Source organism: Mauremys reevesii, linkage group 19 (genome assembly GCF_016161935.1).
Source record: "Mauremys reevesii isolate NIE-2019 linkage group 19, ASM1616193v1, whole genome shotgun sequence".
NCBI classification, from domain to species: domain Eukaryota; kingdom Metazoa; phylum Chordata; order Testudines; family Geoemydidae; genus Mauremys; species Mauremys reevesii.
Genome location: NC_052641.1, coordinates 2,170,171 through 2,197,510, shown reverse-complemented (window position 1 = coordinate 2,197,510; position 27,340 = coordinate 2,170,171). Strand labels below are relative to the sequence as shown.

General features: G+C 44.6%; 1 protein-coding gene across 8 annotated transcripts in view; it reads right to left on the bottom strand.

Annotated features, from left to right (window-relative positions):
- PNPLA7 (patatin like phospholipase domain containing 7) overlaps positions 1–27,340 on the bottom strand; it is a 363,329-nt gene that overhangs the window by 179,655 nt on the left and 156,334 nt on the right. For all 8 annotated transcript variants that reach the window (XM_039506224.1, XM_039506218.1, XM_039506223.1 and 5 more), the window contains 2 exons: positions 23,606–23,729; positions 6,443–6,556 (listed from right to left, as the gene is read on the bottom strand). In XM_039506224.1, coding sequence (XP_039362158.1) covers positions 6,443–6,556; positions 23,606–23,729 — 238 coding nt within the window. The remainder of the gene's footprint in view (positions 1–6,442; positions 6,557–23,605; positions 23,730–27,340) is intronic.

Sequence of the window (27,340 nt, the reverse complement as noted above, 5' to 3'; positions counted from 1 at the left end):
CACCCCTTCTCCCTGTCCCCTGACTGCCCCTGGAACTCCTGCCCCTGACTGCCCCCTGCTGCCCCATCCAACCCCCCCAGGACCCCTGCCCCCATTCAACCCCATTTCCCCCCACAACCGCCCCAACCCCTATCCACACCCCTGCCCACCAACCCGAACTCCCCTGCCCTCTATCCAACCCCCCCCGCTCCCTGCCCCCTTACCATACTGCCAGGAGCACTGGTGGCTGGCGGCACTACAGCCGTACTGCCCGGCTGGAGCCAGGCCACACCACCGCTGCAACCATGCAGCTCAGAGCACCTGGTCAGGCTGAGCTCTGCAGCTGCGCTGCCCCAGGAGCTCACAGCCCCAAGCACTGCATCAGTGGTGCATTGAACTGAGGTTGCAGGAGAGGGGGAACAGCGGGGAAGCCAGGAGCTCGGGTGCCAGGTAGGACGGTCCCGCGGGCCGGATGTGGCCCGCAGACCGCAGTTTGCCCACCCCTGGCATAGAAAGTACACTAATAAAGTTTGTGGATGACACCAATCTGGAACAGAACAAGGAGTAATGGTCTCAAGTTGCAGAGGGGGAGGGTTTAGGTTGGATAGTAGGAAAAACTTTTTCACTAGTAGGGTGGTGAAGAACTGGAATGGGTTACCTAGGGAGGTGGTGGAATCTCCTTCCTTAGAGGTTTTTAAGGTCAGGCTTGACAAAGCTCTGGCTGGGATGATTTAGTTGGGAATTGGTCCTGCTTTGAGCAGGGGGTTGGACTAGATACCACCTGAGGTCCCTTCCAACCCTGATATTCTATGATTCTATGGGAGGGTTGCAAGTGCTTTGGAGGATAGGATTATAATTCAAAATGATCTGAACAAACTGGAGAAATGGTCTGAAGTAAAAAGGATGAAATTCAATAAGGACAAATGCAAAGTACTTCACTTAGGAAGGAACAATCAGTTGCACACATACAAAACGGGAAATGACTGCCTAGGAAGGAATACTGCAGAAAGGGATCTGGGGTCATAGTGGACCACAAGCTAAATATGAACAGTGTAACACTGTTGCAAAAAAAATAAAAATAAAATAAAATAAAATAAAAAATTCTTGGATGTATTAGCAGGAGTGTTATCAGCAAGACACGAGAAGGAATTTTTCCATTGTACTCCAAGCTGATTAGGCCTCAACTGGAGAACTGTGTCCAGTTCTGGGTGCCACATTTCAGGAAAGATATGGACAAACTGGAGAAAGTTCAGGGAAGAGCAACAAAAATGATTAAAGGTCTAGAAAACATGATCTATGAGGGAATATTGAAAAAAATGGGTTTGTTTAGTCTGGAAAAGAGAAGACTGCAAGGGGATGTAACAGTTTTCAAGTGCACCTCTACCCCGATATAACGCGACCCGATATAACACGAATTTGGATATAACGTGGTAAAGCAGTGCTCCGGGAGGGGGCAGGGCTGTGCACTCCAGCGGATCAAAGCAAGTTCGACATAACACAGTAAGATTTTTTGGCTCCTGGGGACAGCGTTATATCGGGGTAGAGGTGGGAGAAAATTTGTTCTCCTTAACCTCTGAGGCTACGACAAGAAGCAATGGGCTTAAACTGCACCAAGGGCTGTTTAGATTGGACATTAGGAAAAACTTCCTAACTGTCAGGGTGGTTAAGCACTGGAATAAATTGCCTATGGAAGTTGTGGAATTTCCATCACTGGAGATTTTTAAGAGCAGGTTGGACAAATACCTGTCAGAGATGGGCTAGATGATAATTAGTCCTGCCAGGAGTGCAGGGGACTGGACTAGATGACCTCTCGAGGTCCCTCCCTGTCCTGTGATTCCCACTGAAAGCCTATAAACTCACCTTAAATCTCTGCTTTCTTCGAACTTGAAACCTTTTGGCTTTGGCACCACAAACAGGGGCAGATCACTCGCCAACATCATCCTACTCTTTCCTTTAGAACGAACACAAGGAGGGCAAGCTAGTCTATTTATCGCACCTAACACTGGGTACACAGTCTATCATGAGAATTTCTTAAAGTGCCAACATCCTGCCTTTTTCAAGAACACCAACATTCAGTGCCAGACCTCCAGCAAACAGCTAGGATTTTCATACCATTCCAGCTCTCAGTTTGAAAGGCTGAGTGATTCAAGAGCAAGGAAGGGAGGCAGCTGACAGGAGAGTTCTCTGTGCCAGCTGAGACAAGTCTGTTTGTTGGTAGCTTGGTAAGGGCTGCATGGCTCTGACTATTGGCAAGCCGGATCAGCCCTGCTGTTTGAAGTCTCTGAGTGGTTAATTGCTCCCTGCATTAGGCTTACCATTAACCAGACCTTAACCGTTAACCCCGGTGTCCGGCCGGCTAGAGCAGCCCAGACCATGTCGGGCCGGCTGGCCAGAGGGACCCCAGTCCCAGCCAGGCTGGCGGGACCCCGACTGCGGCGGACAGGCAGGACCCCAGCCCCAGTGGGCAGGCCAGAGAGGGCCCCTGGCCATGGCAGGTGTGCTGGCGGGACCCCAGCCACAGCAGGCCGGGCTGGCTAGAGCAGCTCCAGCAGCGGCGAGGAGGCAGGACTCCAGCCCCAGCAGGCCATCTGTGGGCTGGCACCAGCCTGCCAGAGTGACCTCGGTTAATGTTTAAATGATATGATTTTAACTGTTTAACCAGTTAAATTTTTAAACCGATATTTACATCCCTACTATACACTGTGGCTAGCTGAATGGCAGTGGCTTTTAATCATCCCCAAGTGGCATCCTTTTTGACAACAGTGGCCACATGCTAGGAGCATCCCAGGTAACATGGTATATTGAATTTAGATGTCTGGATGACACAAGAACAGCCTTAAAGAATATGCAAGAGACATTCAGTGGCCCCCAATGTCTAATAACTAAGGATACAATTTCATCACAGAGGTCACGTGACTTTAATGGACCTCTGAGACTTTTTAGGCTTCAGCCCCCGCTTCCTGCAGCAGCAGGAGTGGAGGAGCTGCCAGCTGCTGCTCCCTGCCCCAGCGGTGAGTTCCCTCCTGCCCCATGGACAGGTTGCGGGCTTCCATGAAATTTGGTTTATTGCCCACAATCTGACTATGACTTTTACTAAAAATAACCATGACAAAATCTTAATCTTACTAATAACCAAGCACAGGAATTCTAAAAACACCTTTCTACATAAGCACCAGTTTTTGCTATCTACTTAGAGACCAAGAAGATGAATTTTAAGCAGAAGAATTTTGGAAGCTTTGCTGGAGCGGCTTGATAAAATACTCCCGTAACAATAATAACAATACAAAACAATCTCTGTGGCATCTAAATGCAGGAACACACATTCTAAAATTCAGAGAGTAATCTCATAAAATACTTTCACAGGCTTTGGGGAAGGGACAACATATAAATATTTTAAGCATTTTCACTACATTTGTGATACAGTCCAATTTTTTAAAAATACACAGCCAGATACAAAAATACAGAGCTTTGGAGGGAGGGAGTCACTAGAGTTAGGAAGGGGATACATTTAAATAAATCAATATTAATAGTACAAAAGAAGAGGCGACAAAGGGCTGGTGGGATGACTAGCACTACGCACACAACACATTTAGGGATACCAGCATTAGATTCCCATTCCTCAGGCTTGTAGGGGATAGGAAAAATTCAGCCCAGATCGGCTAAGAAAGAGTATTGATAGACTCAAGGGAAAACGGAATCAGATTCTCAAACACCAAAGCCCCAGAGGCAGAGGCGGAGGACAAAGCAAAGACTTCCAGTCTTCAGTAGATGAGAGAATTCACCAGTCAAAGTGGTATATTACTTCTGAGGGCATTCTGCACCCAAAAAAAATTAAAATTCTGCGCACAATATTTTTAAATTCTGCAAATTTTATTTGTCAAATAAATGTGGAGGCTCCAGCCTGGCATTGGGGAGCACAGGCCACTGGCTGCACAGAGGTGGGAGATCACCCCCCGGGACACGGACTGAGGGATGAGGCTGTACCCAACCCTGACTCAGCGCAAGGACTGGGCCTGCCCTAGAGACACCCCAGGGCCCTGCCCCTCCATGCCAGGTGCACCAGGTGTGGGCAGGCAGGCTCAGTAAGGCAGGATCCAAGAGTGGAGGGGCTCAGTGTGGTGGGATCAGGTGTGGGTTGAGAAGGTTCTATGTGGGGCAATCTGGGTGTGGGTGGCTCATTCATGTGCAGGGGGATTTGGATGCACAGGGGCTTGTTGTGGGGTTCTGGGTGCAACGATAATGGGACTCTGCGGGGGGTCCAGGTGAAGGTGGTTGGGGCTCAGCGGGGCATGTGCAGGGGATGGGATGCAGGGGGGCTTGTTGTGGGGTTCTGGGTGCAACGATAATGGGACTCTGCGGGGGGTCCAGGTGAAGGTGGTTGGGGCTCAGCGGGGGGCGTCCAGGTGCAGGGGGAGTGGGACTCGTCGGGGGGTTTCTGGGTGCAGGGGGGAGGTGAGGCTCGGCAGGAGAGTCTGAGTATGAGGGGGTTTGGATGCACAAGGGTTGGACGGATGGAGGAGGAACGATCCCTTGCCCTGCAGCTGAGGAGCGATGGGTGCAGGAAGCGCGGGACGGGGGGGAGGAAGGGGGAATTTGCAGAGCTTCCTACAGCCGGGGGAGAAATCTGGGAGTGGGTCTGACCCAGCCCCGGATGCCATGCAGGGGAAGAGGAAGTCCCATCTTGCCCAGCTGGGACTAGCAGCTGAGCCCAGCAGCTGAGCCCAGCGCAGGGTAGGAGCCACCAGCCACATCTTCCTCAGTCCCGTCCCCACCCCACATTGATTTACCTCTCTGCTGGCTGCCCTGGGCACCTGGGGATGGTTGCATGACTGCTTCTGTGGCTTCCCTTTGCTTCCCCATCAGAAAGTTATTTTTCTGCAGGGAAACAAAGAAATCTGTGGGGGACATAAATTCTGCACATGCACAGCGGCGCAGAATTCCCCCAGGAGTAGTATATGTGGCTTTAGAAGATAGGCTCCCATTCAATATCAATGGAGCCAGTGGTCTCTGGACAGCTAAATCGATGCATATATATATTTAACTGTGTACTGCTTCCAGATATATTAAAAACATTACTATAAAACACTCAAAGAATACAGCAGTAACAATCACTAATGGAGGAGTTCATTCAATGGGTATCTCCATCAACTCAACCATTATCTCCTTAGCCCCCAGCTTCCGAAATCTACATAGAAATAATATTGGGCCAGAGTCCAATAGCTAGCATGAGTAAAGGTAACACCTAATTTATGAGTAATCCCACTGACTTGAACTGGGCTATTCTTGGAGTATGATACTGTTCAACATAACGGCATAAGAATTTGGGCCATTGTGATCTCCCATATACCATGCAGTTAATGCATCACCATTGTTCTACAATATCTACCTATCAAAGGAAATTTTATATTTGAAGAAAGGCCAAGATATTAGATTTCAAGGACGTCCAATTGGAGCATGATGCAATGGGAGAAAATATTACATTCCAAAATATATGAAGGGAAGGCTGAAAAATTATAAAACACCATAATTAAGACAAAAGATACAACTTCTCTGTGCATCTAGGGGAGTGGGGAAATCAATGAGAGGAACAATATGTCTTTATGAGGGAATGCTTGAAGGTCTGGTGAACCTGCCCTTGGAACAGTGTGTTCAATTTTGGACATTGCTTCAGATAGATATTAAATCGGAGGGAATTCAATGTTGAGCAACAGAATGATCAGGGGTGTGGAAAAAGACTTATAAGAAAAGATTAAAGGAACTTGACTAGGAGAAAAGCAAAATCTGTAAATACAAAGGTAAGGGAAGGACAATGGAGAGTATAGAAGTATTGCTCTAAGCAATGAGGTGAAATAAGGACAGCTTGAGTTTAAATCAGGAAAGATACCCTGAGAGTAAGATTTGTTCAGCTGGGGAATCATCTCCCAAAGGAAGTGAAGGCAGCTCCTTTCACTTGGGATATTTAACACAGGCCTGGACAAAGCATTAGAAATTAAACAATAGGGAACAACCTTGCACTGTCCGATGAGCAGGTAACTCTCTTATATCACTAATTATAGTCACCAGTTCAGAAACTGCAAGTATTTATGACCTCATTTTCTTTATATCCCATTAAAAATAACCTGTGTTATGCAAGTAACTCCCTTTGCTAGTTTATCTTCTGAAACAAGGTGAGTCTTATTTAGACAATATTTATGCTTTCCAATCATCAGCACCTCTACTCAGCTCCACCCAGGGAGCGGTACATAAATTCATCCTCATGTTTAAGCAACGTGTATTTCACTGAACAGCAGATGAGAATTCAACCCTAGGCTTGGAGATACCCCCACAACAAATCTTATTTACAGCTAACAAGACTGAAGAAATAAATCTGCATATGGAACATTACTCTTTTCTTTAAAAGGGAGACAACTAAGCTGTGGCTCTTGGAAGCAGGCAGGAGAGAGAAGAGTGCCAATTTCCTTACCTGTGGGAATTTGCGTTTGATAGATGTCAGTGCTCCCTCTGGTAGCTTGGCCAGTTCAGAATCTCGGACTGCATGTACTGTTGTGGCTCTAGGCTGATGGGTTAACGCCTCCACCTGCCAGAGGAGAGAGAGAAAATACAGCTAAGACTTCAAAGGTAAATCTTAGAGCACTGCCCAAATAAAAATGCAACAAAGCAGAACAGAACTACCTGATCACTGGAATCAGCTTTACTCATCTCTGCCCCCACCCTCCAATTTTTTTGATAACATGTACTTAAGTAGAACAAGCTGCCCAGTGCTAGTGAGTGGTCTTGTGTTGATACCTTACTGTACCCACATCCAGCTGCAGAAAAAACATTCAGTTAATCAGAGTCTTTGACACATGAGCATTTCCTCATCTAGGTAGATTGCTATTCATCATGGAACTAAACTCGATAGTAGCGGGAAGTTAGGCTGAAAATGTTAAAGGAGAAAAATTCCCTTTGAACTTCGATAAATTCCCACACACTGCACATATATAAGAACAGTGTGCAAAAGGAAAAGAGTTTGGTAATTACACTTTTTTCATCAGTGCAAGAGCTTATAACTAGGTGAGTGATCATATTATCAGAGTCAGAGAAGATGAATAGGGGAGTATGATGAAGTAGGAATTTTCTGTAATATTTTTATTAATCCCATGCATGACTCAGTTTCCCCCATACTTTACATTGCTACCCAATGAGGGCTAAAGGGTTGGGTCTGATCTTGGGGCAGTGCAGGAGACATGAGACTGGTGTGATGCCTAGCTGTGTGGGGCTACATAATGGGTCATTAAAGGACTGGCCAAAGCTGACCCATATCAATGGAAGATCCAGAGAGACAATGAAAACACCTAATAACTGAACAATCAGCACTTCACAGTGGGAAGCTCCAGTGCAGGAGTGAGGGGGGTATGTGAACTCCATGTGGCTACATGAAGACAAAGAACAGACAGGACAGGGATAAGAGTTGTTTTTTGGAAGAGGCTTGGCTGGTCTCACCTGAGAATGAAAGTGGCAGAGAGACAAAGCCTGTAGTGGAGTCGAGAGCGGCTTGGCTAGGCCAGATGGACTATGTCTTAACCCTCTCTCTGCTAACCTAAGGACTTTCAATACTGTGTTCTGGGTGACTAAAACTCTACTGTTTTAAAAAGGCTGCCTGGTGTCAATGCAAATCCCTGCTGAGGCGCATTAGTCCCTGCAGAGCATCTCTGACTAAGGCCTTGCCTACACTACGAAGTTTTGTCGGTAAAAGTTATGCCACTTTAATTAAAACTGCTGTTGCATGTCCACACTAACTCCTTGTGTAGGCAGAGTGCATCGACACAGAGAGCAGTGCACTGTGGGTTGGCTATCCCACTGTGCAACTGGCTGCAGGGTGATTTGGGAAGGGTTTGCAGTGCCTCATGGGGCTGGGACAGCATCACATGATGCAGGTTTCTCAATCCCATAGTTCCAGGGGCATCCTACTAGATTGTTAGCCGCTTTTTCAATTGAAGTGTGTGGTGGGAGGGAGAGGAGAGTGGTGTGCCTGGGGGAGGGAGACAGCAGGCTGACTGACCTATCCTGATGCTTTGTCGCTTTAACTTTGCTGCAAAAAGCTCTATGCCGCTCATCGAGGTGGTTTTGTTTTGCCACCAAACGTAGCTTTGTAGTGTGTACAGCTCCCGTTTTGTTGGCAAAAGGCAGCTTTTGACAACAAAACTTTGTAGTGTAGACAAGGCCTAAGAGCCTATCTCACTTGGCCTCACTGGACTCTTGGGGCTCAGACTAAAGGGCTTCTTCCCAGAGCATGGGGCACCAACAACATTGCAAAAGAACAGAAGCTTCCTACAAGATTAAAGAAAGTAATGGGGAGCAAGCCATTAAACCACGTCCATGTGTGCCCCAGACTTTGTTCCTGTTTTCAGACAATTTTAGATATACCCTTATTACACACATTGGCTACAAGGCATAGGACTGTGTAAGTACAAACAAGGTACACGCATTCAAACATCCCTGTTTATTATGTCAGATTAAGATGAATTTTTACAGAGAACAGAATGACTGAGAGTTGAAAATGGAAGCCGGGACACTACATTTCATATTGGAACTCCACAGGTTACTTTCTGGGTCCTGGCCTGCAAAGTGCAGCTTTTCATTAAAGTCGTTTTGAGTCCTGTCCATTCCGCTACTTAGCATATAATTAACAATGATCAGTTTTCATTTGTGTTTTGTTGAAATCCAGAAATGGATTCCCCCGTTGAAAAACCATCAGATGCTTAATAAGACAACCCACTGTGCGAGATGTTGTCATTTAGGACCCAGGGCTGCACCATGACATTTCATTGCTTAGTAACACAGCCTGGTGCCTAGCTCTGGATGATTCAGCAATAGGAGCAGATTGCTAAGATTAAAATCAACACATCATTTGTTTAGAAAGAAACAGCAGATGTAGTAGCAGCTGTAATTACTATGGATTGTATAATAAAAATTGCTCAGGGCTTAGCAGCTAACAGACACCTACAGTAAAAAGGTACGACACTTTCCATCTTGGTCTATTTTCCAATAGCAAAGGAAATACAAATAGAACAACAGGTTTTTATCTGTCATTATGTTATTCATAATTTGTTCCACTAAATTCTTCTAACAGAATTAACTCATCTCATCAGATAGAATTTTTTTTAAAACACAAATATGCCTTTAACTACAGGAATATTTATGCAATAGCTTGTTACATATCACTACCAAAAAATCTGTGGTAATATATCAAAGTTTCATTAGCCCACAATAGTCCAAATACACAAAAATTGCTAATGTAATAATGAATAACTATAGAAGAGAAAGGCATAATGCACCATCCTACACTTGTTTATCTAAAGTTGCAGAATGTTTTTTATTACACTGTATTGTTTGAAAATGTGATCGTATAATTAAGGACTGTATCATAATACATGTGATTAAGGGATAAGAGCTAAGGCTGTGTTTTCATCTCTACCATTTCCATTTCCTGGATGGCATGTGCATTAGCGTGTGTGCTAAACTTACTATTTTGTATGCAATTTGGAAAAAAAGGAATTTTCCTAAGATGTGCTTTGTTTTTACTGACCCTCTCCCCGATATTCTTTACGCATATGGACATACTGAGTACGTTTATGCTGCAATTAAAAACACATGGCTGGCCCATGCCAGCTGACTCGGCCTCAGGCTAAAGGGTTGTTTAAATGTGGTGCAGATGTTAAGACTTGGGATGGCGCCCGAGCTCTGGGGCCCTCTCCCTCATGGGGTCCCAGAGCCAGGGTTCCAACCCCTGCCCAAATATATATGCTGCAATTAAACAGCCCTTTAGTCTGAGCCCCAAGAGCCCAAGTCAGCTGCAGGGGTTTACTGCAGTGTAGACATTCCCAGTGTGTCAACATGAGATTGAAAACTGAAATGTCTAAGCAATGTCTAGGTCCCAGAAAGTGTGCGAGAGACAGAGATGTAGCTTGCTTGGAACCCTTTATCAGTAGGGCCATAAGAATATTAGTTTAGCTGGTACAGGGAGGGGTAAACAAACACTAGCTGGGATGATAAAGTGTGCACTTCAAAGGGCAGAGCCGTTTAACTACAACTTGCCTTTGCATTCAGATGCCAGTGGTTTGTCATACAATAGTGCCATTTTGGGAAGTTTGTAAAAAAATTACCAGCCACAGAAAAAATGAGTTGTCTTTGATTCTTTATGATTTTATAAAGACTTGAGAGTCCCTTTTACCCCCATAGAAATGGGTGTGACTTCTCCTTGTTTCTTTCCTAAATATCAAATATAAGGCTGTTGTCTACTACTTGTGCTGGCGGTTTTGTTGGACCTATAATTCAACTTCAGTCTCAACCCTTAAGAGAGAGTATATATAAGCAAGAGTGTTACTTTTAGTAACAAACCTTCTCTCCCAGCCATTTGTCACTTGTCTGAGTTCAATGTGTGTAAACAAAAGTCAAAGACAAACAGTCTGAATAAAAATTCTCTTCCCTCCCTCTGTTGCCAGTTATATCATAACACTTGGTCTCCAGTTGGCTCCAGAATTCAGGAAAAAAAAGGCCCCTTTAAAAAAAAAATCTAAACGTCCTGTATAAAACACCAACAGACATTTGGAAGAGTGATTTTATTTACTTGTTTAATTTAACTGAATCTACTTTTGGGGCAGGAGGATGATGAGGGGGAGACACCTTTAAGACCTGCTCTATGCATCATGAAGCAGCAAACAAGGGCCACAAAACCATGTTTCTCACCTGACAGTTCACCTGCTAAATGGAGATAAATTCACTTCATGATCACACCTGGCACAGAAGCTCTTACTCCAGTCTTTTGAAAGAAAAATATCTGTTTTGCCCTGTTTACATGAGTGTAAAAATAAAGATGAACGGATTCATTCTTTACATTTTTCTGTTGACAGACCTCCAACTGTCACATTTCTAAAGTAAAATTTGGCAAGTGGCTTATCTATAATTTGGCTCAATTGGTCTGAATTCTCTTTTTTGTAACAATAGCCCTGATCCAGCAAAGCCTGTAAGAACCGCTTACCTTTAAGTCTATGAATAGCCCAGTAAACAGAACTAAGCTTTAAGCACCAGCATAAGTGCGTCACTGGATTGTAGCCAAAATAAGCAGCAGATGTAATGGGTTTTGAAAGGTAGTTTCTATGTAGGAAAATTCATTGGTTTTCATGCAGGATTTAATACATATTTTAAACCCACACAATGCTATATCCTATATACTGTGCAGGGCCAGCATGTATGTGGAATACATTTATCCAACAGATCAGATTTGTTTAAATTGAGCAGTACCAGCTTACCAAACTGCATGTCTGAATTACTGATCCAAGGCCAGCTAAACAGTGTTTGTATTCATGTACAATTATTTAATCTCTTTTGCTATTTTTCTCGTCTTCCATGTGTTCCCCTCCCCTTCAGGATTTTTTCAGGATCTTCCCTCATGGCCACTCATTCCATCCTGAGATTCTTTTAGTCTCTTCATTTTCCTCATCCTGCATCTTTCAGTCTCACACCAATCTCCACCAATTTCTGGTTTATAAAAAATAGTGGCTTTTATACAGGCAAGAACAGATCTAGTTTAAGACACAGTACTGCCACCTACTGGATAAAACAATGAGCATGAGTAACAAGCAGATATGAGAATGATGGGATTAGTTACAATAGAAACATTTGGACGTGGCTTGTTTTTTTGTTTTTTGAATTAAATACCTTTTTATATGAATTGGTTTCTCCCTCCCCTGAGCCCCATTAATGAGGACTACTGTGGATAATGTCTATATAGTGTCTTTCCACGCAAACACAGAGTTTACAACAGCAGAGTTCCCTCAGACGCTTGAGCAATGCACTAACAGCCTAGGAACACATAGTCTGTTGTGGCACAAAACAACAGGGAGAGTGGAGAGGACAAAAAGCTCAGTCCTACTCCACTGAAATCAACAGTTTTGTCAGACACTTCAGTGAAAGCAAGATGAAGCCTGCTTAAAGAGAAAAAGGGAGGAGATTTAAAGGAGAGATAATACCGATATGGCAAAGTGATGTTTTTATTCTCTTTTTCATCACTCATATAACTCTCAGTAGTGTCAGTGAGAAACAGAAACCAGTTGGCACCATGTTTAAGAAGGGCGCTTCCTCGCAAGAACGTATTGCAGCTGCAGGATTTAAATATTCCCCTCTAGACCACACATAAAACACTAAATAAATAAATAAAATGGACCAGAGTCCTGGATGCTGCCACTCGGCTTGCTACTGCATCTCCTTACACAACATACCTCTAGAGCACCATCATTATCAGAGTGCCCAAAACCTGCCAGGTGCCACATAAAACAAGTATAAACACAGTCCAAAGAGCATTTGTCAGGGCACAAGGGAGGGTCAAAGAGAAAAAGGTCTGGTCTATAAAGTAGAACCCTGATTATCTGATCTAACTGGGACTGGGGCCCAAATTGGATAACCAAAAATCAGGATAAACCAGAGAATGGGTGGCAGAGCTCAGACCGTCTGCCCCTGGCAGCTGGTGGTTCACTTAATACAGAGTGTCAGTTAATGGAGGCTTGGTTAAACGGGGTTCTACTGTACTTAAAACTTACGCCAGTGTAGCTATGTCAGTTAGGGATGCAAAAAAACAACATCCCCTAGTGACAGCTATGTAGTCAAAACCCCCAGCACAGACACAGCTTTGCCAACAGATGAGTGCGGTCAGCATTTGCAGAGGTGCTATTATTACACTGGCCAAAAAGCTCCTTCTGTCATCTTACATTGTGTCTACACAAGGGGGCTATGCAGGTGTAGCTATGTCAACCTAGGCTTGATAGTGCGGACACAGCTGTCTACACCGGGGGTTATGCCCCCTACGCTCTTGATCAGAGATTTCTCATAGCAGTGTCCATTTGCCCTACACTTGCATGCCAGTCTGTCTTGTGCCTCGCGTGCTGGTGTATAACACTGCACAGGCGAACTGCCCTCACTTCCTTCTCTACTGCGAAACTCCCCAACAGAGAACTCCAAAGCAAAGAGGAAGAAGGGCAGGTAGTGGAGCATGCATAGGGACACACAATTCAAAAAAACCCACAGTTACTGCGCAGGATCAGTAACCATTACTTCTTCTTTGAGCAGTGTTCCTACAGGTGCTACAGTCTAGGTGACTACCAAACAGAGGCAGAGGAGGCTTCGGAGTCAAGTCCAGTACTGAGGAAAGTACAGCTGAGCCGAACACCATATCAGAAGCAAAATCATGAGTTACAGCATCATGTTCAGTGAATGTACATATAGATGCCCGAGTACAAGCTTTACAGATCTCAATAATGGGCACGCTCTTGAGGAAGGCCATAGAAGTGGCAATGGAACTTGTAGAATGAGCGCATATATTTGAAGGTGATTGAATACTGCAAGATTCGTAGCAAGAGTTAATGCAGGTTGATATCCACTTGGAAAGCCTCTGGTTAGAGACTGCAGACCCTTTTGCTTTATCTGCTAACGAAACAGACTATTGGTCTTTCTGAAGGACTTTGTCCTATCCAGATAGAAGGCCAAGGCTCTCCTGACATCAAGGGTGTGTAGCAGTGCCTCCTGGTTATCTAGATGCAGTGTGGGGTGGAAGACAGGCAAGTAACTGGGCTGGTTGACATGAAACTCGGAAGAAACCTTCAGTAAGGTATTTCCAGTACAGACCGGGAAGGGTTAGTTGAAATCCCCTATGGCACATGATGGCATATATCACATTGGTAGATGTGCAGGTGAACGAGCCTCTGATAGTGTGGCTGATGTGATTAGGTCCTATGATGGTGCCAACAATGTCCCTCTGCCATGTACATTGGCCAAACCGGACAGTCTCGACGTAAAAGAATAAATGGACACAAATCAGACGTCAAGAATAATAACATTCAAAAACCAGTCGGAGAACACTTCAATCTCCCTGGTCACATGATTACAGACCTAAAAGTCGCAATATTACAACAAAAAAACTTCAAAAACAGATTCCACGAGAGAATTGAATTGGAATTAATTTGCAAAATGGACACCATTAAATTAAGCTTGAATAAAGACTGGGAGTGGATGGGTCATTACACAAAGTAAAACTATTTCCCCATGTTTATTTCCCCCCCTACTGTTCCTCACAACTTCTTTTCAACTGCTGTAAATGGACCATTTTGATTACCACTACAAAATGTTTTTCTATCTACTGCTGGTAATAGCTCACCTTAACTGATCACTCTCATTAGAGTGCGTATGGTAACACCCATTGTTTCATGTTCTCTGTGTGTATATATATCTTCCTACTGTATTTTCCACTGCATGCATCCGATGAAGTGGGCTGTAGCCCATGAAAGCTTATGCTCAAATAAATTTGTTAGTCTCCAAGGGGCCACAAGTACTCCTGTTCTTTTTTCTTGGTATTACTGTATCCCATTAATTATCCTAGTTCCACCAAGTTTCTTCTATGCCTATTATACCAATATCCCCATTTGTTCACCCATCTTATTACTCAGACTTCAAGCATTGGTATAGAAGCAATTTAAAAACTTGTCACTTTTTAGCTATCTGCCATTCATAGGCGTGCGTATGGGGTGTGCCCAGGCACAACCTAATGTCTCAAAAAAAAAAAGTGGCTTTGCGTTTTAATTTAATCGCATGATACGCTCTTTTAGTTATAAAGTATGGATTGTTGTATTATGCAATAAGCGCCAAATTGCGTAATATAGATGTTGTAGAAATGTATGGAAAGCCTGCGTTCGCTCGCTGCATGCCTCCCCACTACTGCAGCATCGCATTATCATTGGTCCTCCCCTCCCTCTCCGACTACTATTCTAGAAAATTCTTTGACCTATATAAGCAGCCGCATCAGGCGTGCCCAGCGCAGTGTCTACAGTGTTTGTAATCTTTGTTGCGTGTACTCTACTGAAATAGCATAACAAGCATAATTCAATCGTATGATACCCCCCCTTTAATTTTAAAATATGGATCGGTTCATTGTTAAGGTAAGAAAAGGAGCAGACAAACTGAATGATAATGAATGTGCTGCTAGTAGTGCAAATAGCTCGGACTCCTCGGTTAAGAACTTACAAGAAGATAATGCTGCCACCAGTTCCAGTGCATGCAATAAACTGAGTAATGACCAACAGAAACAGACTTTGTCTCTTATTCAGGTCAGTGTAGTTCCTATTCAAAGCCATCAAACATTCCATCTGATGACCCGGTCTGTGATATTCCAAAAAATAGATTAGAATCCTGGTCTCGATTATCTAGAGGTCCTTATCAGCCTAGATTGAGCATGTTTCCTAGAAGTAAAATAGGGAATAAACAAAGAAGTTTTCAGTCCGATTGGTATGAAAAAGTATAGGTGGTTAGAATACAGCCCATCAAAGGATGCAGCATTTTGCTTTTACTGCCATTGCTTCATCCTCTAATGATGCAGCAAACAAAGGTCACACGGATCCAGCATTTATTGATAAGGGATTCACAAACTGGCATAGGGCTAACGAAAGTTTTAAAAACCACCAACTGTCAAAATCTCATGTGTTGAGCTGTTCTTCATGGTCAAGTTTTAATGAAGGGAAACCTATTGATGTATTGTTGGATGAGGGCAAGCAGGCTTATCTGTCTAAACAAGAAGAAGTGTAATGGAGCGACTGATTGACATTGTTCTGTGTTTGACGAAAGGTGGGAGACCATTCAGGGGTCACAATGAAAAAGCTGACATTTTTGAGAATGGTTTATTTCTAAATCTTGTCAATATGCTCCAAAAATATGATCCCATAATGGCAAAGCATGTGCAACAATCTCCTCAAAATGCTACCTATCTGAGTAATCTCATCCAATATGATTTAATTGTGGTCTTGCACAATGTTGTGCAACAAAAGATTGTGTCTTCACTAAATGGAAGAATGGTCTCAATAATTGCAGACGACACTACTGACTGTGGACAGCATGAAAAGATGTCCACTGTGGTGCGGTATTTTGACAATGAAAAACATAGTCCAGTTGAACATTTTGTGTCTGTTCAGAGACTATTAACAGTTGATTCTCAGTCTATTTTTGACCAGTTAAATGACGTCCTCGGCATTCTTAAAATTGACTGGTCATCAGTGATGTCTGTCTGTTTTGATGGTGTATCTACTATGTCTGGATGTACTGGGGGAGTTCAAATGAAATGTAAAGAAAAACAGTGAAATACTCTATGTACACTGCTATGCGCATTGTTTGACCTTCGTCCTAGTAGATCATGCACTTCAAGTAAATAAAACAGAACCGTCTGATTTTTTTGGTGTTGTTCAGACTCTTTATGCCTTCATGGAGGGGAGTCCAATGCGACATGCAGTAATGGAGAAGATTTCACAAGAAGTAGGATCCCAGTTGAAGACTTTGAAGTCACTGTCAAACATAAGATGGGCATGCAGAGCAGAAGCAGTGGCTGCTGTAAAACAAAACTACTCCATCATTTTACAAGCTTTAGAAGAGATTATAGAAACAACTCGCCTTGCTGATGCTAAAATAAAAGCCAGGGGCCTTATCCATGAACTAAATTCATTCAAGTTCATCTTTGCCCTTCACATGATGCACCCTATTCTCCAAATGGTGGTAAAAGTGAGTAAGGCCCTTCAAGCTCCAGATCTCAACTTACTTACTGCAATGACAGGGGTGAAAAGCTTGCATAACTCTTTGGCTGCAATGAGAAGTGGCCCAGAATATTTTCAATCTATTTTTAATGACAGTGTGAAAGTGTGTGTAGAACATGGTATATCGATTCCCCCAGTTAAGAAGAGAAAAACGTCCACTCGTACTGATGACGCGTTTGAGTCCCAGCGTCACTTTGTTACAAAAGAGGAGCAGGAGAGAATAACTTCATTTTACCCACTCTTAAACTCAGTGATTACCAGCATTGACCAGCGATTTGAACAGAAGACTTGTAAAATTGTGACTGCAATGGGAAAACTGCTGAACTTAGACATTGGCAGGGACGATATGAGAATCATTGCCAACAAATTTAAAGTGTTCTTGGATGAGTTGGAAGCTGAAGTCGGATTGCTTCAGGGTTATGACGGATCTGTTCCTAAAGGTAGCACTATGAACACCACCAGAGAGTGGCTTGATTGGCTAAAGGAATCAGATTGGTCTTCCATGTTCCAGGCCTTTTACAAATCTATTCAATCCTTTCCAGTCTTACCTGTTACAAGCTGTTCATGTGAAAGAGCCTTTTCGAAACTAGCACATGTGAAAAACAAACTAAGAAGTACAATGTCCCAACAGCGCCTTGACTCACTCATGATTTTGTACATTTTGTACATTGAACAAGAATTGGCTTTGTCAGTTAATTAAAATGATGTGATTGAGGAATTTAAGTCCATAACACCTGGGGAGCAACTTCTCAGCACCGACCCTTGGGGCACCCCACTTGATACCGGCTGCCAACTAGACATGGAACCATTGATCACTACCCATTGAGCCCAACCATCTAGCCAGTTTTCTATCCACCTTACCGTCCATTCATCCAGCCCATACTTCTTTAACTTGCTGGCAAGAATACTGTGGGAGACTGTATCAAAACCTTTGCTAAAGTCCAGAAATAGCACATCCACTGCTTTCCCCTCATCCACAGAGCCGGTTATCTCATCATAGAAGGCAATTAGGTTAGTCAGGCATGACTTGCCCTTGGTGAATCCATGCTGACTGTTCCTGATCACTTTCCCCTCCTTTAAGTGGTTCAGAATTGATTCCTTGAGGACCTGTTCCATGATTTTTCCAGGGACTGAGGTGAGACTGACTGGCCTGTAGTTCCCTGGATCTTCCTTCTTCCCTTTTTTAAAGATGGGCACTACATTAGCTTTTTTCCAGTTGTCCGGGACCTCCCCCGATCGCCATGATTTTTCAAAGATAATGGCCAATGGCTCTGCAATCTCATCGGCCAACTCCTTTAGCACCCTCGGATGCAGCGCATCCGGCCCCATGGACTTGTGCTCGTCCAGCTTTCCTAAATAGTCCCGAACTACTTCTTTCTCCACAGAGAGCTGGTCACCTCCTCCCCATACCGTGCTGCAGAGTGCAGCTGTCTGGGAGCTGACCTTGTCTGTGAAGACAGAGGCAAAAAAAGCATTGAGTACACTAGCTTTCTCCACATCCTCCGTCACTAGGTTCCCTCCCTCATTCAGCAAGGGGCCCACACTTTCCTTGACTTTCTTCCTGTTGCTAACCTAAAGAAACCCTTCTTGTTACTCCTAACATCTCCGGCTAGCTGCAACTCCAAGTGTGATTTGGCCTTCCTAATTTCACACCTGCATGCCTGAGCAATACTTTTATACTCCTCCCTGGTTATTTGTCCAATCTTCCACTTCGTGTAAGTTGTTTTTTTGTGTTTAAGACGAGCAAGGATTTCACTGTTAAGCCAAGCTGGTCGCCTGCCATATTTACTTTTCTTCCTACACATCGGGATGGTTTGTTCCTGCAACCTCAATAAGGTTTCTTTAAAATACAGCCAGCTTTCCTCAATTCATGTGATTGTACTTTGCCATTAACGCCTGATAATTAGCAAATACTAAATTGTAAGGAAGCTGAGGAATAAGATTTCCTCCTCAGTAAATCCAGATGCTTATGGTCTCTTTATTGAGGTGTGGTTTTAGCATGGTGCTGTCTTCCACATTCATTAACTGCATCAACTACCAAGGAGTTAAGTGAGAGATGGGAAAACAAAAATTTTGAATCCTTTGCTGGGAAATAATACTTCTTATCTGCCCTCTTGCATGTATACAGAATAGAAGTGGGGGTGCGCCAGATGATCTTCACTGGGTCCAGCAGAGCCTCATTAACAGGCAGGGTGATGTGGACTGATGAGGGTGGGTGGAGGCTATCAAGCAGCTTATGATGACACTCTTTCACCTCAAGAGGACTCTTCAAGGAGTTTGCAACTCTCTTGATCAGATCCTGGAAGTGCTTAAAATCATACATCAGACATGGAGGAGGAGGAATGACTGCTTCATACAGAGATAAAGAGATGTTGGCTATAGGAGAAACCTCTTCATCAGCTCTAGCTTCCTGCTCCTCAAAGGATTCCTCTTGAGGGCCATGTCTCCTGGAGGGAGCAGTGCTGCAGGTTGCCCTTCTCTATGGCAGGTGGTGCTGAAGACTCTGGAAAACTGTTCACAGTAAGCTGCCCCAGGGTCTCAATATGACCAGGGAGGAGGTGCATAAGTTATAGGAGGAGGCACCTAAGGGCACTCAGACCGGCAAGGCATCATTTGTCTTCAGCTGGCTAAAGAGGGAGCCTCTCCACTCCCCAGGATACTTGGAAGAAACTGGAACGAAGGGGTATGAGTGATTGCTGGACCCAGGCTAAAAGAAGATTAGTCTGTAAAAGGGAGCATTCTGGAACCGGTGAGGATCTTATCTGCATTCAGTTTGATTAGACATAGATTTGCGCATTTTATTTTGCTTGGTGACTTACTTTGTTCTGTCTGTTACTACTTGGAACCACTTAAATTCTACTTTCTGTATTTAATAAAATCACTTTTTATGTATTAGTTAACTCAGAGTATGTATTAATACCTGGGGGAGCAAACGACTGGGCATCTCTCTCTATCAATCTTATAGAGGGCGAATAATTTATGAGTTTACCCTGTATAAAGCTTATACAGGGTAAATGGATTTATTTGGGTTTAGACCCACTTCTGTTAGCTGCTTTCAGGTAACCCTGCAGTTTTGGGGCAAGTAATTCAGACCCTGGGTCTTTGTTGGAGCAGATGGGAGTGTCTGGCTCAGCAAGACAGGGTGCTGGAGTCCTGAGCTGGCAGGGAAAACAGGAGCAAAGGTAGTCTTGGCACATCAGTTGGCAGCTCCCAGGGGGGTTTCTGTGATCCAACCCATCACAGTGGAGTATCCTGGGGGGTGAAGAGGCTCCCTTTTTAGCCAGCTGAAGAAAAAATGGAGGGGTCTCCCACAGGGTTAAATAGACTTTCACACAGACTGCCGTACAGAGGAGGGTCCCTTGGGTCCTGGGTCAGAAGCCAGGCATAGAGAGCTCTCCATCATGAGGAGACAGAACTTTATTTCTCTGTTTTTTCTGACTCTTGATTTCAGCACCACACAAAAGTTGCACTTCTGGGCAAAGTGCAATTCCCTAGGCATTGGATGCAGCTGAAGTGGGATCACCTCCCGGCACAACAGACATTTGAAGCCAGAACTGGGCATAATCTCCCAGTAAAGAGCTAACTAACTAGTATCTATCTAAATACAATATGAGAAAAAATAAAATAAAAAAAATTCCCAAAAAGATAAGATAAAAAGCTATACTACTACTATTTACTAACTACTGAAACTAACACCAACACTAATACTATGACTATTAATAAGAAAAGAGGATAAAGTTGAAGAAAATTCAACAGGACAACCACCGGAGCTACATCTCAGGCTGAGGCAGTTGAGAAGGAAATGAAGGGTGGTTTGCCCAGGCTGGTGCTACATAACAATGGCATGGAGCACAAGACTGACGGACTTGCATGTGCGGGCCGAAGAGACACTGCTATGAGAAATCTCTGATCCAGGGTGCAGGAGGCACTTGCATACCTAGAGTGGAGCACATGTAGGGACACTACTCTAAGAAAAAAAATGAGGAGTATGAAGTAAAAGATACAGGAGCAGGTATAAATTCATGAAAGGACGTGGGTTGCTTTACCAAGTGTTAAGTCAGTCTAACAAGATTAATCAATTAACAGCAGGATACCAAGAGAGGAGAAATAACTTTTGAAGTGGTAAGAGAGTGGCCCATGGCACCCCACATCTTTTCATGTATTTATATCTGCTCCTGTAATTTTTACTTCATACATCTGATGAAGTGGGTTCTAGCCCACGAAAGCTTATGCCCAAATAAATTTGTTAGTCTTTAAGGTGCCACAAAGACTCCTAGTTTTTTTTGCTGATACAGACTAACACGGCTACCACTGAAACCTGTCACCATACTCTAAGAAACTGAATTATGAAGTAAGTCTACAGTATCTGTCCACATTATGAGAGAGAAGTAAAAGATTGTTCTTGGGCAGGTTTTTCCAGTTTGGGGGTTGTTCTGCACGTTGTTTCTATTTCATCACTTCTTCGGTCTCCCTACAGCTTCCTTCCTTCCAAGAGAAAAGGCAGACACAGCCCACTTTTAAGATATATGCTGCTCTTCCATATTGCTCCCATCCCCTTCTGACCTAACATATAAGACAACGATTCTGATGTCCAGAGGTTGTTTCCCCGATAAACCACCAGGCCAGGCCAGCCACCACAATTTTTAAAATGCTACTAAACTCATCTTCATAGACATGAGCATGTTATCTCGCTTTAGTGCTGGTTTTGTTATTTTTGTGAACACTGGACTAGACTAAATTTGCATTTACATGGCACAACTTGCTCAAACCGTCAAGTGTCACAACAGTTTTTTCAAATACTTTTCCAAGACTTCTACAAACCTTGGCATTCAACCCTATTTTCACAGCAGGTTAAAAAAGTATTCACAGCTTTTAGGATTAAAAATTCACTGGCTTCAAAATAGTTAAGTCTCTTAAAAAACTCTTCTGGGTTCTTCATACCTATTGTTTCTTTCTATTTCAGTAAATTAAAAACAAACAAACAAAAACACACTGTGCTTAAGGCATCAAATCATTTTGCTCAGCCTCTGTGGACTGCAAAAACTTTGAAATAGTGTTCTTTTTAGAACTGTCCTAAACTGGACACCAAACTCTGAGGCTGTGGTCAGTTTACCAGATGTCCACAGCCAAAAGAAGGAAACAAAGCTACCTATTTTCAGATGGAAGGATTTTGAAAGAGTTACACTGCATCAATATATGAACAAAATTATTATGGCAAGTGTAAAAACTATCACCATCTGAAACATTTTTCCCCCTGAGAAAAGTCAAGTCTTGACCAAACTAAAAAAGTCATAAGTCACCAATAAAAGATTATTTTAAGTGAGAGTTCCTTTGTTTTACCAAGACCCCCATTATTTTAACTTACATCTTGGAGGACAACACGTGGTTGATGTCAGAGGGAGATAAGCAGACTTCATCCTGTGATGCTACTATAGATCCACCCTACCCTTTGGTTCATAACACCTTGATAAGGTAACAGTATGAACATATAGCAATTAAATTAATTGTCCTAATTGTTAAAAAATGTCTTCTTGAACAAATGCACACTAAACAGATTAGGAGAGCTCATAAATCAGTCAAACCATAGTTCATCAACACATGGAGTCAGATCATTCAATTTTTGAGAGAGACAAGCTTCAACAGCAGCAGTTGATGCAGTGCCAGAACTGCATTAATGAAGAAGGATCCTTCAAAATGCCATCAATGCCAGCCAGTGTCGTTCCGAAGAGACCCAGTGAGCTGGTTAAGTGTTTCTTTCATATGAGTGACGTACTCAGCCTATACAAGTCCTAACTTAGGGTTGACAAATTTGTCAGTTTCTCATCTGTTCATATCCTCCTGAATCAGCATCGTTCCACAGCACTTATCATTCTGTCAATTTAGCGAATGGCTCAAATTTTGAGTGGTCATGAGTTTGGTCTACTGGACGTAGTAGTAGGCTGGGAGCCTGCACCCATACCACTAACTAGCAACCTAGGCAAGCCATATCCCCTCTATGTTTCAAATTATCCTTCTGTAAAATGGGGATCATATTTACCTATCTCTGATGCTTCATGTTTTAAAAGTCTTTTGAGATTATCCAAATAAAGGCATTAAACAAAATATGCAAGTTATGCGTCCCCTCCAGCAACAGGAAAGACGCGTCTGTCTCCCTTAGCAATTCCTTCTCAACTGAGCTGCTGCAGGGCGTGGTCATCCTGGCTCCGCCCACCAGGCAGCTTGCCACATTCCCTCTGCATCCACCTGAGGGAGGCCACACCTCCTCACTATGCTATACTTTATAACAAGAGTTTTCCACCTGTAGTCCCAATACCCACTAGATCATTTTCATTAACCTGCTGTCTCCATGCCACCACTAGTGCAAAATAAGATGTTGCCTTTAACTAGTGTAAAATAAGATGATGTAATATCATTTGATCGTTCTGTGTCTCAAGGGAGCTCACACTTGACACTCCTCCTGATGGTATGTTGCAGTAGCACATCTATTTATAGGCAGAACTGAACTCAACAGCCAGAACAAACAGGAGAGGGTTTGAACTGAAGCCTCAGCATTTCAGAGGTCCCCTTGGTTTAGGTTTAAGACAGGCAAAGTGCCTGCATTACCCTGGTGTAAAGCCGGATGTCCTTTTCATATTTTAACCTGGGTACTAAGAACAAGCAATGAACAGAGGCATGTGGGAGAGAAAGTCGTCTGACGTGGATATAAGCTAACCTCAAACCAGCTCTTTCAATTCCAAATTATACTGATTTAAAGAAATCTGCACAGTGCACATGTGTCAGAAACAAAACAGAATAGTAACAAACTGAAAAGAATCTGAACAGTCTACACATGCACTATCCTGCCGCAGAGCTTTCTGGTAGCAGCAGCTTCCTCCCTTTCAAATAGCTGACAGCCTCACTTTCACAAGCCAAGACCAGCAAGTTGTTACGATCAGACCTATTAACATATTTCTATTTGTTTTGTTTAAAAAGCCAGAGTTTTATATAAAGTTCAGCAAGTAAATTCTGAAGCTGGTTCTTACCACCCCAATTAGGTCTCCTCGCCCATATTCACCAGTCAGTTGTTTTTTCCCATCATCCATCCTAATGACAGAACGAAGTCGACCATTCAGCACAATGTATGTGCAGTCTGACTTGTCACCCTGCCTGGGAGAGAACAATCCATACTATGAATTAGTGGGTGTCTGTGCTCAGCAAATACATCCAAAAAAATAATTAACTAATCAGTTCTATGTAAACCTCCCCACCATTCCTTGGTAGCTCTGCTCTCTGCAGAGATGAGAGAAAAAACATTTACTGAACAATTAAAACAACAACCTGACCACAGATTTGTCAAATGCAACTTGCAAACACCTTTCATTTTTGACTATATACAATCAACAACTGGCTGGTTTTAGGTCACCAGGCAGACAGCTGGAATTTGAACATTCCCTAGCAAAGCAAACAGGCTACAGGAAAATAGTTGAACTGGGGGAATAAGGCAGTTGTGCAGAGAGAAGAGAACAAACTGTGTGGGTGGGTGGCTTGACTCAAACCTCAGCCTCCTCTTCTGGTGGGAGAACCTGTGCATGGTGTGAAGCTGTAGCCTTTGCCTGGGTTCAAGCCCAACTGTAGATATGGTAGAATGCTGTTTGGCATTCAGGTCTCCAGCACAATGAAGGATACAAGCTGGGCTTAAACCTTTGGTATTAGAACCAATACTAGAGCATAGCCCAGCCATATGATTTCATGCACTGGCCAAGTATTTGAGATTTCTATTAGTAGTGACATTGCAAAAGCAGTAACAAAAAACTAGAATTACAGTTACCTGCTATTTATACTAATTGCAGATCAGAGCTTTGTCCTCCCAGCCACTGCTTTCATGCAGTGGATCAAATTTATACCACAGATAGCTCTATAAAACTAATGGAGCTATGCAAGGAGGAATGTGGCCCAGTATATATATTAAGAGCTGTAAAATGAGTTTTACCCGACTGAGCTCCCTTTCAGTTGGTTTATTTCAGACTGTAAGCTCCTTGAGGCAGAGACGCGTTTTTATACTCTGCACACTGCAGAAGACTTTACTGGCATACAAAACCTGTCTACATGAATTGTTATTGTTTTAGTTTTTGTTATCTGTTCTGCTACATCAGAAAGGTATCACAGAATTTAAACCAAAGCAGCATGCAGAATCCCGTTCGCACTAATATAATTGAAAACCACACAAAAAACGGTTACCCACCTTTTAGTAACTGTTGTTCTTCGAGATGTGTTGTTCATGTCCACTCAAAGTAGGTGTGCGCACGCTGCGTGCACGCCAGCCGAAAGATTTTCCCCTAGCAGAGCCTGTAGCGTCGACCCTGGCGCCCCCTGGAGTGGCACCACTACGGCGCTCTATAAAGGGGCCCGCTGACCCTCCACCCCCTCAGACTGAGGGGCAGGAGGGTGGGTATTGGAATGGACATGAACAACACATCTCAAAGAACATCAGTTACTAAAAGGTGGGTAACCGTTTTTTCTTCGAGTGGTTGTTCATGTCCATTCAAAGTAGGTGACTCACAAGCCTAACCTTAGGTGGTGGGGTCGGAGGTCACTGCCGACTGAAGCACTGCACGACCGAAGGCGGCATCATCCCTAGCCTGCTGCGTGATGGCATAGTGTGACGTGAATGTGTGGATGGAGGACCACGTGGCAGCTCTACAAATCTCCTGAGTCGGAATCTGAGCCAGGAACGCCGTGGAGGAGGCCTGCGCCCTGGTAGAGTGGGCCGTAACCAGAGGGATAGGGGCTTTAGCTATGAGATAGCATTCCCGTATGCAGGCCACGATCCACGAAGAGATCCTCTGAGAGGAGACCGGGAGCCCCTTCATTCTATCCGCCATTGCGATGAAGAACTGGGTCGACCGTCTAAACGGCTTTGTCCATTCAACATAGAAGGCTAGGGCCCTGCGGACATCCAGGGAATGCAGCCTCCGCTCCTTACCGGAAGAGTGTGACTTTGGATAAAACACCGGTAGGAAGATATCTTGTCCCATATGGAATTGGGAGACGACCTTGGAGAGGTCTAGGTTGGACCTTGTCCTTATAGAAGACAGTGTACGGGGGTTTGGATGTCAGCGCCCTGAGCGCCGATACCCTCCTGGCCGAGGTGATCGCTACAAGGAAAACAACCTTGTATGACAGGTACAGCAGAGAGCATGAAGCCAGGGGCTCAAAGGGAGGCCCCGTGAGGGCAGAGAGGACCAGGTTGAGGTCCCAGGTAGGAGCTGGTTGACGGACATGCGGAAACAGCCTGTCCATGCCCTTGAGGAAACGAACAACCAGCGGGTTTGCGAACACCGAGGTGCCCCTCTCTCCCCGGTGGAAAGCCGAGATGGCCGCTAAGTGAACTCGAACCGAGGAGAGGGAAAGGCCCAACTGTCTCAGGTGGAGCAGATAGTCTAAGATAACGGGAATCGGGGCCCTCAACGGCTCCTGCCCTCGCTGACCGGACCAGATGGAGAAGTGTTTCCATTTGGCCAGGTAGGTGGCCCTGGTCGACAGTTTTCTACTACCGAGCAGCACTTGTCTGACCTGTTGGGAGCACTGCATCTCCACCGGGTTCAACCATGGAGCATCCAGGCTGTGAGGTGGAGTGATTGCAAGTTCGGGTGGCGGAGGCAGCCCTGGTCCTGCGTGATCAGGTCCGGCAGCAGGGGCAGCGTCAGGGGCGCTCGGGTGGACATGTGCAGAAGCGACGTGTACCAATGTTGGCGCGGCCACACCGGTGCTATCAGGATTACATGGGCGTGATCCCTGCGGATCTTGAGAATTACCCTGTGTATCAAGGGGATTGGAGGAAAGGCGTAGAGCAGCCCTTCCCTCCACGACAGGAGGAAGGCGTCCGACAGAGACCCCGGGCTGTGGCCCCGGAGGGAGCAAAACTGCCGACACTTCCTGTTTTCCTTTGAAGCAAACGGGCCTAACTGGGGACAACCCCAGAGCCGGAAGATTGAGCGCACTACATCCTGACGAAGGGACCACTCGTGACCCTGGAAAGAGCGGCTGAGGGCATCCGCCAGGCCGTTCTGTTCCCCCAGGGAGGTAGAACGCCGTCAGGTGGGTAGCATTCTGAACGCAGAAGTCCCACAGCACGAGAGCTTCCCTGCACAGGGGAGAGGAGCGTGTACCCCCCCATTTGTTGATATAGAAGACCGCTGACGTGTTGTTCGTGAGGACAGACACATCTGCCCACCAGGTGGGATTGGAAGGTAAGATAAGTCAGGTGAACAGCTCTCAGCTCCCTGACATTGATATGTAACTTGAGGTCCTCCTGCAACCACAAGCCCTGTGTCCTGAGATCCCCCAAGTGTGCTCCCCATCCCCGATCCGAGGCATCTGTCACCAGGGAGAGGGAGGGTTGGCGAAGGGAACACCCAAGCACACCTTCTGTGGGTCGAGCCACCATTGGAGAGAGCTCAGCACCACCTGGAGAAGAGTCACCACTGAGTCCAGGGGATCCCTGGCCGGGCGGTATACCGTCGCCAACCAGGATTGTAGTGGGCGAAGCTGGAGTCTGGCATGGCTCACCACATAGGTGCACGCCACCGTGTGGCCCAACAACTTGAGGCAGTTTCTTGCCATGGTGGTCGGGGCGCATTGCAGACCGAGAATGATTTCGGACATGGACCGGAACCTGGACTCCGGAAGATACGCTTTGGCATGGGTTGAGTCCAGAACCGCCCCTATAAATTCTATCCTTTGGGTAGGAGACAGGGTGGACTTGGCCTCGTTTAAGA